Raw genomic sequence first — 18,431 nt, 5'->3', positions numbered from 1 at the left:
GTAAGGATGCACGGCCTGGGTTTGTGAAGGGTTCCTTTGGGAAAAGGTTTCCTCTTTGCTATGCAAGTGGTCTATCAGCATCATAGGATGCTGGGTTGCATCAAAAGGGGCATCACCAGCAGAGATAAAGAAGTCATTATCCCTCTCTACGCAGCGCAGGGGAGTGGTTGACTCTGCCACATTGGATGCTTTCAAGACACAGCTGGACAGGGTGCTGGGCCGTCTTGTCTAGACTGTGCTCTTGCCTGGAAAGGTTGGACCTTGAGGTCCCTTCCAACCTGGTATTCTGTGTGTATTTAGGCCTAGATCCCTTACCTTCTGGCACAACCTAGAGATGTACATAATCTTTAGGTCTCTTAGCACCACAGCAGAGTCCACAGTCCCCAGGTTGTTTTGCAAAGCCCACGGGCCGCAAAGCAGTGGGGAAGGGAGAGCGGGAGGGTGTAGATGTGACCCCTGTCGCAGGCAGCGCTCAGCCTTGCTCTGAACCTGGCACATGTTACAGCTCGAGAGCATCCTGGAGAGGAGCAGGGGAACGTTCCTGTAGCAGGACAGCCTCGGGCTACAAGAGGGGCCACGGTATTAACGTGATACCCATTTCACAGCAGATTGCTTACAGCCAAGACAGCAGCACTCATGTCAGAGCTGAAGTAGGGCCGACGTCGCGTTACAGGCCATTTAAGCGTGAAATAGAAGCCGAGTTCCCAGTTGGGTCAGAAATGGGCCTGCCCATGCAGGGCAGAGCCCAGTCTCAACAGTACTGGACAGCAACAGCCATGAGGAACAGAGGACTGGATTTGTTAAAACATTTCCCTTCCCATTGCCACCCAATTCAGCCGTTAGCTCGAAGTCCCTGTGCAGTGGTAACTCATCTGTGCTGACAAGCTCGGTGACCTTCTCGCTGCTGACAAAGGCCTCGGCAACGTCTGGATGTACCTCAGGCCACACACCATCCAGTTCAGAACAATTCTTACTTGTATCATTGAGTGGTAACACAAGAGTAACTATAAATGATTGAAGCTTTCCAACCATAGCAAAGAATAAGTCAGGAGTGATGTTTTTAACACGACATTTAACAAAGATGCAAACTATGGAAATTAAAAAAAAAAAAAAGACTGATCAAGTGACGACAAGCGTCTGGTGTCACGCTGGTCTGAAGAACAGAAGGTTCCGTTCACTTGCTAACATGTGCGTTCCTGGAGTGCGTTCCACAAACCACAGTTGAGGCAGCAGTTAAGTCTGCGTGACGCAACGCGGCTGCTCCCACCACACCGCACAGGCAGACGATGTTCACAGGGTGCTTTAGCTCCCGTCCCCTGACCCACGGAGGAGCTGCCAGTGCTGCAGACAGCGGGAGACTTGCTCTCCCATTTATGCACCGGCTACGCTGTTGTTTTTTTCTCTACCAAAAGAAGCGTAAGGCTTTGTGCTCAAAGAGGAGTTCACTTCTCTTGCTTGAGCCAAGGACAGTTGCTGCTAGACGGGTAAACACACGCTTTGTTTGAAAAATTCTTTAAAACTGGGCTTGTTAAATAAAGGTCCTTCTCCAAAGCCACGATGCAGTTGTCTTACGCTTACCTTTGCCCGATGAACATCGCGATCTGCGAAGCAAGTAGGTGTTGGTAAGAATTGGAGTTGAGCCGATGCACGCAGCTGGGTAGGAAACACACAGCAGTTCTCCGTGGTCAGACAGGAAAGTGGCGTGGTGGCCCGTCACAAGCTCCGTCCTAGGTCGCCAGGCCCGTACTAGCATCCCATCGGCAATCCAGAGAGCAGCGTATGTTACACGCTCACGAGAGCTGCAGACAGGAGCAGGCTTGAAGGTGCTCTAAATTCCTGATAAACCAGAGAAATGCTCCAAACCAAAGGGGACACGGTTCAAGAGCACGCAAAGAAAAGAACATGCTTAACAGGGACACTCAGCTGCGCGAACCTGTGATACCGCACAAGAGGCTGGAACCAGTGGTTCTGCCAAAAAAAGAAATGGGAGAAGGTTAGAGAAAACCGTACTGTGACTGGGGGTCACGCTGTTGCAAAACACACCGGAACGTGTGAACTGGCTCAGTATATTGACAAGTAAGGGGCTGCAGGATGCGCTGCCTGCTTGAGCCCAACTGCACGTTCCTGTGCGCAAGCAGGAATTCCGCACACCGCTAATTCCGTTCCTCCATCTGGTACCGATCGAGATCTCTGCTGGAACAGCAGGGCCAGTTACCAGCAACACTTTTCAAGGCAGCTGGGTACCAGATGGAGAGAACCAAAGGAAAGCAAGAGGATCACGGCGCTCTTCAGTTTTTTTTCAACTAGTTTATTCGCCAAGAATTAGGGCAGACATTACAGCCACCTTCAAATAAAAGACTGCTGCAAGAAAAAAAAAATAATTAAATTTTCTGTGACCATACAGAAGACAAGCGGTAAGAGGCTTGCAATGAGGCGGGGAGGTTTAATTAGATTTACAAAAGCCCCCAAACTTTCCAACTGCTGCAAGAACAGCAACAAACCGGAGCAAACTACTTGACGAGTTCACGGTACCCCTGGTATTGAAAGCTTTACATCAGATAAAACATTTGCCAGGAGTAGTTCCTTTTGAGAGGGAGCTGGAGTAGGCGCTCTCCAAAAGCCCGTTTCCACGACGCTGTATTTCCAGACACAGTTCGTGGCCAAGCAAGGTGATCTTGGATTATCAGCACTTTGTGATTCACACGCCCGCACACCAAGCCATTTCATCCTGTACGTTGAAGCGTTGTACCACAGAGTTTGACAGATGTTTCCTTACCACCTCTGAATTCCACAACAAGGTTTGTGTATTTTTTTTTTTTTTTTAAAAATCATTTCTGGTCACTGATCAGAAGAAACGGATGGTAGCCAAGTACACAGTACGCAGTCCTGTGACAAATTTTATCTGATACAAAAACGTCTTAATGGTGAGGAGTAAAAGAATGAACATGCTCCAAATTATACAACTCTGGGTGTTCTAAACCAGAACTAATTCGGTTACAGAGCAGATGTGATTTAAATTGATTCTACAAGTTAAAGACAATTACCTAGACCCTGTTTGGCACGTGCCAGCAGTAAGGACACTGTAACTACTGATCTACAGAGAAAACACATTTATGTGCTAATGACTGGTGGTAACGAACAGGATAAACAAGCCACTGGAGAGATGACCCAGAACTGTTTTCAAGGAGACCTGTAATATTACAAACCAATTGCCAAATTCTGCTCTAACCTCTGGGGAGGCTAAAAAAAAAAAACCAAACCAAAACAAAACACCACATTAATTCTGGCACAGACAGCTGGATCCCCCCCCCGCCCCATCATCATTGTCAAGCTCTCACTGTATTTGTGGAAGACTGCTTAGTGATGTAGACATAGGTTGCAAAAACCAACATATATATGTATATATATATATATAATCCAGGGATATTGCAAGAAGGAAATAAAATTAATCCATTTGGACTGAAATTCCTTCCCCCCCCTAATTACACATTTCCTTTCCTCAGTAGGTCACACAGGTTATTCACGTGTCGGAATGCACACTGCTTTATATAAATTCTCTTTGCCCCCCAAATGAGTACTTTGGTAAAAATCATCCCTTACAAGTTTGTTAAAAGCACAGCTGATAACTTATTACAACTAAGGAAGATCAGCTAAAGTCATATAATATAATAAATGCTAAAATCGAATGCAGTCCAATATAAAATGGCCAGAATAAAAAAAAAAAAATCATATAAATAAGTCATATGTACACTTTGGTTACCAACTTTGTGGTTGACGGTACTACAGTGAGCTGTAACCTGTCAGTGCAAGTCACCTGTCTAACTATTAATAAGAAAAAAAAAATATTAAAAAAATCAGAATGCACCAAAAGTAGTTAGTGATCAGAATTATGCCGCTCTTCTCTAAACCGGAGAAGAGAATTTCAGCATCTCCTGGCCTGTCAGCCACACAGGCAATGGTGTCTCACACGTTCCAGCAGCAAGAAAACAGTTCAAAACTTCCTGCCTGCTGAAGGTTCTGGCCAGCACCATTTCTGTGCAAATCACGTACGCTGGCTTGGCGCTGCCATCCAACGACACTGGGAGTAAAATCTTATCTCTAGTGTATAAATGTAGCATGGGCATTTGATTCCCAACAGGCAGATGGAAAATATAAAATAATAATAATGGGAAAAAAAAAAAAAAGTGCTACAGACATTCTAGAACAAAGGCAGATGCAGAAGTTCAGATGAATAAATGGGGTAGCCAAGAGGCGGGTCAGCAGCTTGCACAGTAAGGTTTCGCAGAAGAACGGGGTGTGCCTGGATGCTGTAGCGTTCTTCATCATCATTTGTAGCATACAGCAGCTCCCAGGACAGGTTCGCCCACTGACCTCGGACAGCTTCATCATTAAGTTTTCCCACTTGTACTAACAATTCCTGAAGAGTGAGGACTCGCCCAGTGTAAATTCCCTTGAAGAACAAACAGATCAAAATGTTCAGTACGTTCTCGGAGAAGGTACACACGCGTTTTGCTTACAAAGCACTAAGTGAAGCTTTGGGGCTACACGCACTATGAATATTGTCCCTTTAAAAATGGCAAATTAACTACTCTCCTCTGTTCAATTCTTCCATCTAGGAAGATAGTCAGGAAATAATCAGGGGAGACCTGACTGCGGCCTTTCAGTACCTAAAGGGGGCCTATAGGAAAGATGAGGAAAATCTTTTTAGTAGGGCCAGCAGTGACAGGACAAGGGGTAATGGTTTTAAACTAAACCAGGGTAGGTTTAGACTGGATATAAGGAAGAAATTCTTTACAATGAGGGTGGTGAAACACTGGAACAGGTTGCCCAGAGAGGTGGTGGAGGCCCCATCCCTGGAAACATTCAAGGCCAGGTTGGACGGGGCTCTGAGCAACCTGATCTGGTTAAAGGTGTCCCTGCTCCTGCAGGGGGATTGGACTAGATGACCCCTAGGGGTCCCTTCCAACCCAAAACATTCTATGATTCTATGAATATCGCTGCACCTGAAGAACACCACAGTGTCATTTTCAACAACAGCAATGGCAGCTCCTGTCTAGTACAAACAAACTTTGGTTGCACAGCCTTCAGGTACTGGAACACAATTAAAAAGAAAAAAAAGCAGTGGAAACGGAACCCAAAGTTTGATCTTGCTTACCAGTCATTTTATTTCTTACCATGTTTGGATCGTGGCCCAGTGCAAAAAGGTATGGCTTTTCCTGAAGAACTGCTTGCTGCCACTCAAGATCTGACACCAGCCCAATGTACCACTCGTTTTCATATTCTTCCAGGTAGTTAACCAGCTCTTTGAAGTTCTCGACTGGACCCAGGCTTGCTTTGTCAACCATAAGTTTAAAAGTGTATCTGAAAGGTACAAGAAGCCACACAGTAAGTAGTGCAACAAAGGACAGGAGGAAGAAATCCTCTTCAGGCTAGAAAAGGCAGGAAGGCACCATCAAATGTTATCAAGCCCTAGCCACTTGGCAAGTTACCGCTTGTCAGCAGAGTCACTACAAGTTAGTACGGGTATGCTTTTAGCTCACCCAGCTGTCAAACACAGTAGCTTAAACAGCTTTCATTCACCTCAAACACTGTTACTGCTGCCTGATAATAGAAAGCGCCGAACACCTAACCCCATTGCAATTCTCTTACGATCACAGGGACAACAAAAATGGGTTGTTTTTTTTCCCCACTTCACACGGTGGATTTCCAGTGCTGGAGGCAACTCCTGCAGGGAAGGGAAGAAGGAAGGAATCTCTCTATCACAGCCTTCACTGCCTGGGGTTACAGGCAATATTTGTGTAGGAAGAAGCTACAAATACATTTAAATGATAAGGTTTTAACGTGAACTCCTCTTAGTGAAGTGATACTGACTTTCAAAGCACAGGACTCTCTATATTGTTTCTATAATCTGAGGGGATATTTTGCTTTTACCTGAACGCTTTTAATGCAAGTTGGAATAGCTCTGGTTTGCCGGTTAGCCAGTCCAACCCAACAGACCACGGAATACCACCAGTGTACGCTCTAAATACATGGTTCGGGGCAGGCACGGTGTTATCCAGTCCAAAGAGACCAAAACAACACGACAATACACCATGGACGTACAAGTCCTTCAAAGCTTTGTCCTTCATAAGGTCGTCAAGTAAATTGGAAGGCTTTTCTTTCAGATGAAAAAAGTCCAGTTGACTCAAAATGAAATGGTACCATTCTTCCGGAAACCTCTGCCTCATTTCGTTGACTTTGGAAGTAGGCACTGGGGCTGTTCTCCATTCTTCAGGGATGCTCAATAGCTCTGAGTAACAGCAACTAAATTCAACCTGAGGTAAAACTTTGTGCTGTTTCCCTTTGTCTACAGCAGGAAGCCCAAGCACAACAGCCCTGTATAATTTATCTTCTGGTGACATTTTTGGTGGGATGTCTTGGCTCTGTGTTTCAACAGATCCTGGAATAGACAGATGCACTTTCGGTGTAGTTCCCAACTGCCCAGGTTCTTTTCTGTCTTTCATTCTGCCACTGGGTTCAAGATCAAAAATGTCACTATCGTCAGTCCAGTCCTCAATTGTATCAACGCTAAAGCTATCTTCTTCCCTCAGAGGCCTGGATCTTTCTACTGCAGTGCCATGCTGATTTTCTGGAAATGATCCTTTTTTGTTCTTGTTGGCACTGACTGGGCTTTCCAAGGTTTTTGATTTTTTATAACAATACTGGACAAGCATCCATACAAGCACTTTAATGAAATCATCTTTCAGATGCTTTAAATTCTCATGAGAGTCAATTATTCCAGATAACACATTTCTGGCATCAGAATACAGCCGCACAGGTAGAACAGTACAAGGAGTCAAAATGTGTCCAAAATGGTGATTAGGAGAGAGAATCTTCGTGTGCTCCTGGTGTTCGAAGGCCATTTCAAAAATTTCATCAACTCTGTGAGCTTCAGCAGCATGACAGGATGTTTCCTGCAGTTCTAGTCCCTAAAGCATAGATGAAAACAATTTGGGTTTAGTCTTCACCAGCGCATATCCTTAAATGCTAGCAAGCTGGTTTCTTGCAACAAATATTTTTCTGAACAAATAAAGGTAGGTTCCATAACTGAACCTACAAATCATAGAATCATTTGGTTGGAAAAGACCTTTAAAATCATCGAGTCCAACCATGCCTGTCCACTACTAAACTATGTCTCCAAGACATGGTTTAACTGGAGACAATAGTAATAGCAGAGCACTCACTACAATATTAGACACAGATCAGTATCTTTAAAAAAAAAAAATAAATTTGCCTTATACAGATCTCATTAACCAGCTTATTAAAGATGTTGTGTCACAAGCTAGATGATAAAAAACTTCACAACTGCTAAGTATGTCAGTTGCAAGACTAGTTAATATAGCAGGAACACTCATCTTAAAAAACTGACTGTAACATCTGGTAAATTATATTGCTGAAATGCTATACAGCAAAACGTTTGCATGATTCCAAAACATGAATACATCAGTCCTGAGCATGCAGTTACCTTAATGTTAACACCACAGTAAGTGAAGCCTTTTTCTAGCACCAATATCCACATCAGCCTATCCTGAAAACGGCACAAGTAATGTGATCCAGGTGGAGAGAGACCTAGACAAGAAGGAAAAAAAAAAAAAAAAACCAAACCAAAAACTATGGTATTATATTCATGAAAACCTTTTCTATGTGCCAGCTGAGGAATTCAACTGCCAACACAGAATAGTTCTGCATCAACATCAAAATCAGTTAAAACTGGCTACCTAGTACCCTAGAATCTTAAAGAAACTAGCTGCAAAGCTAGATCTTGAAACTGTAGAGCTATTTTTTGAAAAAGCTGTGGAAAACCGCAAAACCCTCACACAACTGCAGGACTACAATATTCATACTGGACCAGAGTTAAGCAACTCCACCCTCAATTCCCTTTGTAGAGGTGACTTTCATGATTAAAGATCATCTGTGGCTGGATTTCCAATCGCAACCTGGAGTGCTAAAATTCCTCTGACTGCCGAACACATTAAAGAATCTTCATCTAGCACACGAGTATCTTAGTTTGCTGTGGAATATGAAGTTTATTTGGTAAGGGAGAAATAAAAACGTAAGGGAGAAATAAAAACGTAACTCAGCAGGATTTGTTACCTACACTACCAGTTCCTAAATTGACTTGTCTGTATTCTAGAATGGTTAGAAAATATCCCTTAGGATGCAAAATCCAGAGTGTAAATGATTCTGCTCAAGTGTCAGCTTATCAACGACGTATCACACCCATTTTACATAAATACAGGCAGAGCAAGAGCACCTCCTCATCTTTAAAGATTTGTGAATCAGTATCATGAATATTGAACACTAACAGTAGATACAGTGGAAATCGCCTGTAGTCTTTCTGAAATACCCTGGGGGTGGGGATAAATCTGATCTCACTCTATTGTTTGACAGCACCAAAAATACAGCTACACAAAATAAGCTGCAATTTGAGAATCAAGTCCTGAACAACTTCAGATCACACATCAGAGTAATTAGTTCTCAAAAATCCCGCAATCTGGCTCTCACTGTAAAAATTAGATGACACAGCCAAAAAAAAAAAAAGGTACTTTTTCTTTCTTCTACCTATTTCAATAAAAAGTGCAATGCCAAACTTCCTAGCAACTGCTGGTTATACTGTGTATTTCTTTTAAGTTAGAGCCTACCGTCAACTTCTCCAATACGATGGTGCTGTTTTTAAGTGTGACATTTGCTGCCAGTTTATGACCTGCTTCTGCTGTCACACATATCCAAGTGACCACTCACTTGCACAGAGAATTTTAGTTTTAGAATGTTGTAAGATGAAATCAGTGAAACCAACCATTAAGCTGTAGTTAAAATTTAAGTAACCTTTTCTATCCCACTGAGCTAATGAAGTGCATTTTCTTGCTAACATTTTGCAAAGATTTTAATTCTTTTCTTGCTAGCTGTTAAAGCTACTAAAACTCCTTTACACAGACAAAAGTATGGTTTTAAATTAAAATAGAGACACAAAGTGGTACCTCTTCATTTTGAACTCATCTGAGAACACCACATTTTTTCTTGCTTGAAGACATTAATTCACGGATTTTCCCATTAAAGAGGAGACTTCTTTCCCCCTCAAGACTAGTGTTTTAAATTATTTAATCTGAGGCATACATGCCACCACAGTCGTGGTGACAATGGGGACATATATGTATAACATATATAGATATAAAATAGATAGATATTACAGATACATAATAGATATATTTATATTATTAAGAAATATATCTATCTGTTATATGTAAAACATACATAGGCTGATGCAGTAGACAAACTGAAGTGTTTCTCTTCTTTAGACGAAAAAAGCTGTTTTGTATTTTAATACCTCCCTCTACACCAGTACAAAAAGTGCAGCAAATGGTTCCTAGTAAGGCGCTTGCATACAGTCTTCAGAAAAGTGTGATTAAGGTTAATTTCCACTGTCTTTAAATATTAGACCATTTTTTCTAGTCAAAAGCCGTTTTCTAAGAGGCTCATGTAAATATGTGCCTCTCGTCTAAGGGCAAGGATCTTTTGATTATTTAGGTTACACAAAGATTGTTTCTCAAGTAAATGAGCTTGCAATTTTAGCAGTTATTCTGGCTCCAGCTGGGAAAAAGACTTGGCATTTCTTCACCTCTGTTTCTATATTCTGTGAAATACCCATCATGACATCTTTCACAGGCTTTAAGACCACAAGCCCTGTTACAATCCTACCCTAACCGCCTGCACAAGATACGACATTAAGTCTCACCAACTGGTTCTGTTCTAAGATTCACCATATCTAATTAACACAGCCAAATTAGCAAGGTCACCTTCTGGATCCTGAGTAATGGGACTGATGCAGCGGAAGACACATACATACACAACCACAAAGAGCAGTTTGACACACCTCCTTCTTTCCACTGACTCTCAGGAGAACTCCTCAGTTTATTGCCTCCAATTAGGTGGGATGAAAGCATACCATCCTTTTTTGTTCAGTATAAAAAGGATTGATACCATTTTATCACCACTTGGTTTCTCCTTATTTTAAAGATAACAAACCAGAATATGTTTGTTTGTTTTTTTTTTAACAAGAATGTAACAAATAGAGAGGTATGAGAAGGATAAAAGTAATCACTTTTTCCTCAATTGAACAATCTCTGAATATCAGATTTAACCTTCACTATGAAACGTGGTTTAAGTCGGATGCTATGATTCTCCTGTTCTCCAGCAAAATCATGTTTCCTAAAATATTTAGCTACATTCCTTCACAGTGTTGCTAGCATACCTACCTAGGCTACCAGCTGCTAGTGCAGACTGCAGAGCCACAGCCAGACTTGGAACCATCTGCTGGTAATACACGGTATCAGAGCAAACACACGCTGCAGCGCCCACAGGTCCTGGCCAGCTTCGGATAGGCCTAGGAAATCCGATCAGAAATACTGGTAGCGTGAAGAGCGGCAGCAAGGGAGAAGAAAGGAGTGCAGAGATGGCAACGAAGGTCAGCAGGATCGGAAAGAAAACGACATTGAGTGTGATCAAGGTGGCGGTAGATTTACGACGTTGTTTTTTCTCTGTCCACGATGTCAGAAGAATAGCTATGGCAAACTGCAACTTTGAGACAAACTGAAGCAGTCGATCCCGTAGGATACCAACCTGTAAGATACACACAACAAGCACGTTTATTTGTAGCCTGTATTGTACCATACTCAGCACTGCCAAAGCTGCCTTATCTACAATATTTTTAAGAAAATGAAGCGCGATTGTCATTGACTGGTACTAGAGTGTACATCCGAGTACACAGTTTCTTCGCTTTTATTTGCGAGGTCCTGGACTCTGTATCTCCCTAATAGGGGAGGGCAAGGAAACAAAGACTCTAAGTGACAACTATCTGCTTAAATTCACATTATGAGAATTACCAGCAAGAGTCTGATTCCTGTATCAAGGCTCCTGTTCCACCAGAGGTCTGGATTAAACACAAATATTTGTGCTATTGACACAACCACTATGTCCATTAGGGCATTTTCTGTATGCTGCCAGACCTAAAATAGAGATATGTTAGACACACATTTAAAAATTTATTTATCTATCTCTGCTTTCATGACCTAGAATATTTCTTCCAAGTCATCTTAATACTTAAATCATGCAGAAGAGAATTTCTTAGGTTAACATATTTAGAATTCAAATTACCATCCTAAATATTCTTGTGAATCCAATGCAAACAGACACAGAATGAAGATTTTGTAGTGAACGGTCCAGTGACAGGAATGCTATCATAGCAAACGGAGACACTGTAATTAAAATAAAAGAATCATTGATTTCCTTTCAAAAACATAATTAAAGTCTACAGAGGTAAGCAGTCTTATTGCAGAATGGAAACATTGGCGTAAAAAGAGAACTCTTGCCTTCATTATTACAAGCTCCTCTTTGTATTATACTTCCAGGATATCAAACAGTGTGTTTGCACTAATGGCCCAAGATGGCAAACATTTATGTCAATGCTTAGGTGTTACTTGCTATTACTTTTTTGTCATTTGTTTCCCCAAGAGAATGGGAATACTCAACTTAAGTAAAAATAAACATGGGAAGAGCACTCATCAATCCATTTCCCCAAACTGATGCTTCTTTATAAAACTAAGTAATTTAGATCAAATTTTGGTTCCCCCAAAGTGGACGCATTTGTTCCTAATCTACTAGAAAGGGGACTGTTCCCTTTACTAGCAAGTTGTAAGAACCAAGTATTTAGTCAGCTTGAAGACTCTGTTTCCGAGTACCTTTTAAAAAATCTGCAAGAGCCATTTTTTCAAAAATGAGTACTGATGTTTTAACTAAAATCCATTAAAAGGCCTTGCTTTCTGAGCTGGACTTTTAAAAAGCTCAACTTTTTAGGTTTACCCCTAAAAAAGAAATAAATAAAAATCACTAATCACTTCCAAATATTCTGAACCAGTAATTCTGACCTCAATGCACAATTTAGCAAAACATCAACACGTATTTCCAGCTACTTGGTTTTTCTTAGTTCATTCACAGAATCTTGCACATAACAGCGATTCTAGCGTTGTTTCAATCTTCCTACAAGCATCATCTAACAAACAACAGACATTGCGTATTCCTACCTAGTGTTAGTAAAATCCTCCTGACAACACCAACTTTCATTAGCCTTCTTTGCTTCTCCATGAACACAGTCACAGTCCTGACATCCTTTGGATAAAAGGGGTTTCGGAAGACTCCAAACAAGTACACTCTCTGAATCTCTCTAAGAATCCACATAATTATAAGTAATATGATCAGGATGTAACTCGCTATAGCCTGAGGACTGGCTTTGGAAAATGATGAAAAGCCTGCAAATTGATGCAGCAGGCTAGCTTCTATGAGAGCAAATGTCAACACAGTCAAATAAAAAATAAATTCCCTCCACCCAAATTGCATTCTAAGACCTCTGTGCATATTTTTGGATTTGCTGGAGGCTAAATGGCTGATCATGGTGTGTTGGAAGGCAAACCCAATCTCGCTTAGGTTAAGACTCAGTATGAACCCAAATCCAGTCATGAAGAGGATCACACCGAGAGTGCTGGGAATGAAATACGATGCTATTGCTGTTCCAGCAGAAATGAGAAACATTACTAATAACCTGTGAAGGAGAAAATAAAAAAGATTTGCTTGAAAAGAAAAAGGTTATAAACAATATTGATATATTTTACAATTATATAAACATTTACTTTGTGTTACTTGACATAGGTGAACCTCCTAGTCCAAACTCCAACAGTTGTTCCATTCCCCACAGAAAAAGTGCGTCAAGCGGGGGCAGAATTCCCATTGCCCATATGAACGGCAGAAAAAGAAATATGATGTGCAAAATCTGGTTTGTCTGTTCTAGAATGGCTGTGTTCACAGCAAACCTGGATAAAAGAAGAAATGTATTTGACTTCTGTGAAGGAAAAGATAACTGAAGCGTGGGAAGACTTTTTGTTTCACTATTACAGCAAATCCAGAGGTATAAGCATTATATATTCAATCTACAAAACCTCAACGAGTATCTTTTAAAAAAAGGAAAATTAAGGACATACATTTATGCTTGGGGCAGCAATACACTAATCAGAACATCAGAACACAAGCTAATTTTTCATTCAAAAGATTTGAAGCCTTCAGATTATGCAGCCACATCAAGAGATGCAAGTATCCTAATTGTTTTGATACTGTCGTGATAATACACTCAAGAAATACTTGTGCAAAAAGCAAGGTCCACAGGCTCTAAGACCTCAACCATTGAACAAAAAAATGGTACGTATTTTTTCAGAATTACAAAAGTAAAATTTTATGGAAGTCCAAGACCCAAGATGTAAGCCTTAACACTGAAAGAACTGGCATGTTGCCTGTACACCAAGAGACGAGCTCTCTTTAGGAATAGAAAATATTAGTTTCTACATAAAAGCATTAAAATCTTCCTGTAAAAATAGAAAGACCGGTATTAGAAATCTGCATAAATCCTAAGCTCTATGTAGTTCACCTGCTAGCTAATTAAGTTAAAGGTGGACTGCCAAGGTATCTGGTTTCTCTCTACTTCTTACTAAATAAGCAAGCAAGCTTCAAGGGAATTTTGTCAGGAATTTAAAGAATGCCTGAATTTTCTCCTCAGGAAATTAGATAGAAGAATTTAGGGTCCAAGACTACAAGCGTAATTTTCATATCATAATTAAAGAGGCAACTAGGGCAAATCACTAACAAAGACATCTCCAAGTGCCAAACTAGTAAAATCAAAACACGCCTTTTTTTTTTTTTAAGCACTTGACATACCCCAACCATAAAATATGTACACATGACAAAGTGATATAAATATCACCCAACAGGGAGAAAGAATGCATAAAGTACATCTAAAAGCATCTTGCTTTTAGATTCTACAAATACTTTAGCTAAGACACTCATCTGAAAAGTGGAAATACAAAAGTCTTCTATTTGTAGACTGACACAGTTCTTTTGTATTACAAAAGCATTTAAAAATCTAAGTTCAAAACAAAGATATAGCGACATTCACATTTGTTTATCCACTCATTAAAACCAAATTTAGGGTCCTCTTTTGCCTGTAATTTATAATCCTCTGCAATCACTTTGCAGAGATTAAATTAGAAAATATTCCAGGATAAAATCCGGATATAAATCTAGTGCTCCTTAAGTTTGCAGTGTTTAGATCTATGGTTCCAGATCAGGAATATGTTTTTTGAAAACATACCCTTTAAAAGGATGTTGATGCAAATGCTCTTGTACAAAAATACTGAAATTCACACTATAAGATAATTTTAGCTGTCCCTTGCTTAGAAACTGCTCTTCCTAATTTATGTAGAATGCTATAAAAATTTAACAACAACCTTTTCTGCACAGCGTAGAGCATCAATTTTTACCGTCTACTCTTCTAGCTTCTTTCTTTGGAGTTCCTACAGTTGATTAAAATCTTCCGCAGAAGAATCAATTCACCTTTCTCATCAAAAATACATAGAATAACCATTACTTTTATTAGCTAAATGCTGCATTAGGTTTACCTGTGTGCAAGATCCACTGCAATAAAGACAAAAATATAGAAAGGTCTCATCAGGGCAGTGATTTCGTAAGTATCCAGTGCTTGGAAAGCAGCTGTTTCCGTAGCTGTATTTATGATTAACGAATACTCTCCTATACATATAGTCACCCATCCAAATACAAAGATGATAACAGTTCCTCCAATGTTGCTATACAGCAAGGTTATTCTGTTTGGCAGCAAATACCAAGTTCCCAACCCACACAATACCCCTGCCAGAAGGGAATGAAATACAGTGTTGATTATATACTTCTTGCCAGGAATAATAAATTTTACTGTCTCTGAACCTATACAGCTGGAAAATTCAAACTCATCTTCATCTGTTAGGGTATTCTGAATTTGCATTCTTTCTACTCTTACTGTTTTCTGTTTTGCATATAGATTTGTCATCTGAAGAATAAGTGCAGTAACAAACATCAGTCCTCCTGAAAGTGCTGCAGTATAATAGTCTTTCATAATGCCTAATTGGTACAAAAGTGTTCCTACTCCTCCCAAAACCCATGGCGTCAAGAAAAGAATGATCTGATTCACGTATATGTAAGGAGGGGCACAATAGCCTAATTTAAAACGGGGACCTCCCAGCACAGTCTGTGGAAAGCGCTTCAAGAAGAATTCCTGTTTGTAATCATTCAGCAGAGGTACATCTGGACCCATTCTTATTATTCAGGAATGCTGGATGAATATCATTTTTCCTGTAAGAGAACAGAAAGAAAAGGACAGAAACATTACTGAATCTGGAACTCAAAACCAGGGAATTCTTCTGTCCTATTTTAATCTAACCAAGTTACACTGGAATTCTGACATGTTAGTGTTAGTAGACATCATCCTAAAACACCTACAGAATCTGCTAGAATACAACTACTAAGCAAACACCTAAATTGGAAAAAGACTATCTATTTTAAAACAAAGAATACCCTCGTGATCTGAAGCTTTAGGCAACAAAACACATAATCCGTTCTTGGGACATGATAAAACCATCTGCATGCCAGAACACCTTCCTAAACCTGAAATTTCTTTCCACCCAGTCTGATTCCAATCACGTCTTGCCACAGAACTCTAATTCCAATTAATCCTGTTAAAGATCTCCATGTACAAACAGAAGAGTCAGTGATCTCAGTGAATAGCCACGTAAGTGCAAGGATACAGTCACACTGAGGTAGCTGTAAAAATCAAAGCCTTATGAAATAAACTAACCGTAAAAAAATTTGTAGAAGCATTAAAAATTGTTTTCCACATCAGCATTTTTACTGTCCTCCCTACACAGCCTAGTTGCAGAACAGAATTTCACTGTACTAAGCGCTACAGAAGACATAAACCAAACAGTTCACTTTCTGCTTCCTAAAACATATATAATAAAAAAAAAAATAAACACCATACTTGTGACTTGTGGCAGAATTGGCATATATTCTTCTGTATGTCAATGGAGAAAGCTGAAAAAAGGAAAAAAGATACCTGTAAACATTTACAATGAATCATCAAATAGAAGTCAGATACGAATACTCATTGAGAGACGATCAGGCAACGTAGAAATAATGAATGTAAGACGGTAACTATGATATTCAAATATAACTTTATGCTACTAGTCACGAAAGCAAGAATCCACGAATGACAGGAAGAAATACTCAAGCCAAGAAATAAGGTGAAGAAACAGCACAAAACCACAGTGCCGAAGCACTTAATTAATAATAATTCTAAAAAGAGAGATGTTGGTGTGGATAAGGAGATGTGCAAGTACTGAAATTCTGACTTTCTTCTACTGGACCTGTATAATCTGATGAATACCTATTAGCCATCATTACTGATACGGTAAAAATGAAACATTCAGCCACCATGGAGTTTCCAAACTACTGCGGATCTCTTCTTTCTACAATACCAAATGCTTTTAAATGCTTCTTGGAACAATTTACTCCTTAGATATTGGACAACACAAGGCTAAGAAACAGTGCAAATGAGATTAAAAGCCATTCATATGTATTACCACGATTGCAAATTTGCATTTAGGGTCCACTAACTCAAGGTACTCCACAATGAAAAGCAGGACCCTACAAAGCTTTGTAACTACTTTCCATGTAGGCTGTGGAATTTTAAGTAAAAATTCCAAATTGGAATATCTTGTAACTACTTTCCATGTAGGCTGTGGAATTTTTTTAAGTAAAAATTCCAAATTGGAATATTTGCACACACAATATCAAACATGGAATATTAAAAACAGAGAGGTTTTTTGGTCATACTATTTCAAGCCATTTAAAGTTTCTTAAGGGAAGGAGAAGGCAGCAGTCAGTCTGAATGGAAAAGACACATGTTGACAATGGAGAGGGAAATTTATTGCAGTCAGCTCAGGAATTTGAAAATGTAACAGGGACACACCCATGTAAAAACAAATTTCAAGTGTAATTAAAAGAAATCACAATTCAGCCAACCTTGTTTAGCAAAAGGAACGCTGCTTAGAAGGCTACACAGGCATGAAACGAAGTTGCTGCAAAAGTTACATGCAGTAGAAGATTTAGATGCATGTAAACAACAGAAGCTGAGTTTTAAAAGACACGTAAAACCAAAAGGTGCATAGTTTTCCTTGGAAAACAATTTTCTGGCAGCTGTATTTTTCTGCTCTAAGAAGGGCTGGTTTTGTTTCAAGTTCCTAGTCTGCATTTGTGTTTATCAGTTTGTATTGCTAACAAAATGTTAACAAAACATTCCTCTTACAGTTTCTGTGTAAACAATAGACATCTTTGTGTGAGCCACAAAAATCTACGCACATAAACAATATAGGTCTACTTGGCTATCCTCCAAAACGAGCCATACAAAGATGTGAATTTATTCAGAAATGAAAATCCCAAGGCTGAAGATCACCAACTATGGAAATGATACCCTCGCCTATCCTCCTGGCTTCCAAATAGCCAGGTAGCACATTCGGACTTCAAAGAGGCATTCATGCGTGTCTCGTTATTTCTGTGCAAAGCCCTAGCAACAAGACTCCACACATTCGCGAGTGTTTACAGGACCTGGCTTCAATATACATTCCTAACATACAGGCCTGGCCTGACTTTACCAACTTGCCTGGTTACCCAAACAATCCGCGCCACAACAGCTTGTCATCACCCGCAGGGATCCACGCGACTTAAGATACTATCACAACAAGGACGGTAAAAGGGCTTTAACACCATAAAGTCATTTATCACGTTCCTCCCCCCCTTCTCTGTTTACAAAAGTAAAAAAAAAAAAAAAAGAAAAAAAAAGCAAATCTTGGTCAAATGCAGACATTCACAGGAGAACATGAATTTTTGAATTTTTGTCTAAATGAACATCATCCTTCGTGTCCACTGATGGTAGATCAACTCAGTGCAGTTTGGTTTTTATTTCAAGCAGATTACAGGAGAACACGTGTACAGCTCTCAGCCATCTAAGTTGCTGAAGCCCGTAAGGCTTAAAAATACTTACCTCGGTGGTCTTCCAGATCTTTTCACGCGAGCTTAAGTTCTGGTTAGAAACCACCTGCTAGCACAGGAGGCAGGGATGGCAGCCTGGGAGGTGCAGGGGACAGCCCCTGGCCAGGCAAACCCAGGCGCACCCCGCGCCCACCCGTGTGCCCAGACACCCGCACCCCTACTCCATGGTTTAAGATCCCGCTGTGCTGCAGGCCGGCTTCCAAGCCGGGGACCAGACGGAGCAGGCTGGGGGCCTCTCCTCAAGAGCATCAATGCCATCCCCAGCGAGGGATGAAGTGTTTTAGGCCAAGGCGCCCCAGTTACGGGCAGAGCATCCCAAGGCTGCTTTTGGGAAGGGATGCAGACCACCTTCTTCCCCAGACACCTCTGCACCTGACCGGATGGGCTCCCACCACACTTTCTACCCCGCTACCTCT

The 18,431-nt window shown here is 40.5% G+C and overlaps 1 protein-coding gene across 1 annotated transcript; it reads right to left on the bottom strand.

The window, feature by feature from the left end:
* Window positions 1-1,393: 1,393 nt before the first annotated feature.
* Window positions 1,394-16,001, bottom strand: PCNX4 (pecanex 4). The gene is made up of 11 exons (XM_009648909.2): window positions 15,947-16,001; window positions 14,535-15,261; window positions 12,720-12,899; window positions 12,117-12,631; window positions 11,191-11,291; window positions 10,920-11,042; window positions 10,293-10,656; window positions 7,505-7,608; window positions 5,932-6,968; window positions 5,175-5,361; window positions 1,394-4,450 (listed from the first exon to the last, which is right to left on the bottom strand). Exons 2-11 carry the CDS (start codon window positions 15,221-15,223, stop codon window positions 4,199-4,201), a joined length of 3,552 nt encoding a protein of 1,183 aa, XP_009647204.1. The 5' UTR covers window positions 15,224-15,261; window positions 15,947-16,001; the 3' UTR covers window positions 1,394-4,198.
* Window positions 16,002-18,431: the final 2,430 nt, after the last annotated feature.

The sequence above is a fragment of the Egretta garzetta genome, unplaced genomic scaffold (genome assembly GCF_000687185.1).
Source record: "Egretta garzetta isolate BGI_Z169 unplaced genomic scaffold, ASM68718v1 scaffold311, whole genome shotgun sequence".
Classification (NCBI taxonomy): domain Eukaryota; kingdom Metazoa; phylum Chordata; class Aves; order Pelecaniformes; family Ardeidae; genus Egretta; species Egretta garzetta.
This window is presented reverse-complemented; position numbering and strand designations above follow the sequence as displayed.

Coding starts and splice junctions, on each gene's coding strand:
- PCNX4 (XM_009648909.2), bottom strand. CDS start 15,223: ATGGGTCCAGATGTACCTCTGCTGAATGATTACAAACAGGAATTCTTC. Junction 11,043..11,190: donor TCACAAGAATATTTAGGATG/GTAATTTGAATT, acceptor TCTCTATTTTAG/GTCTGGCAGCATACAGAAAA. Junction 7,609..10,292: donor ACTAGCAGCTGGTAGCCTAG/GTAGGTATGCTA, acceptor CTTCTTGTCTAG/GTCTCTCTCCACCTGGATCA.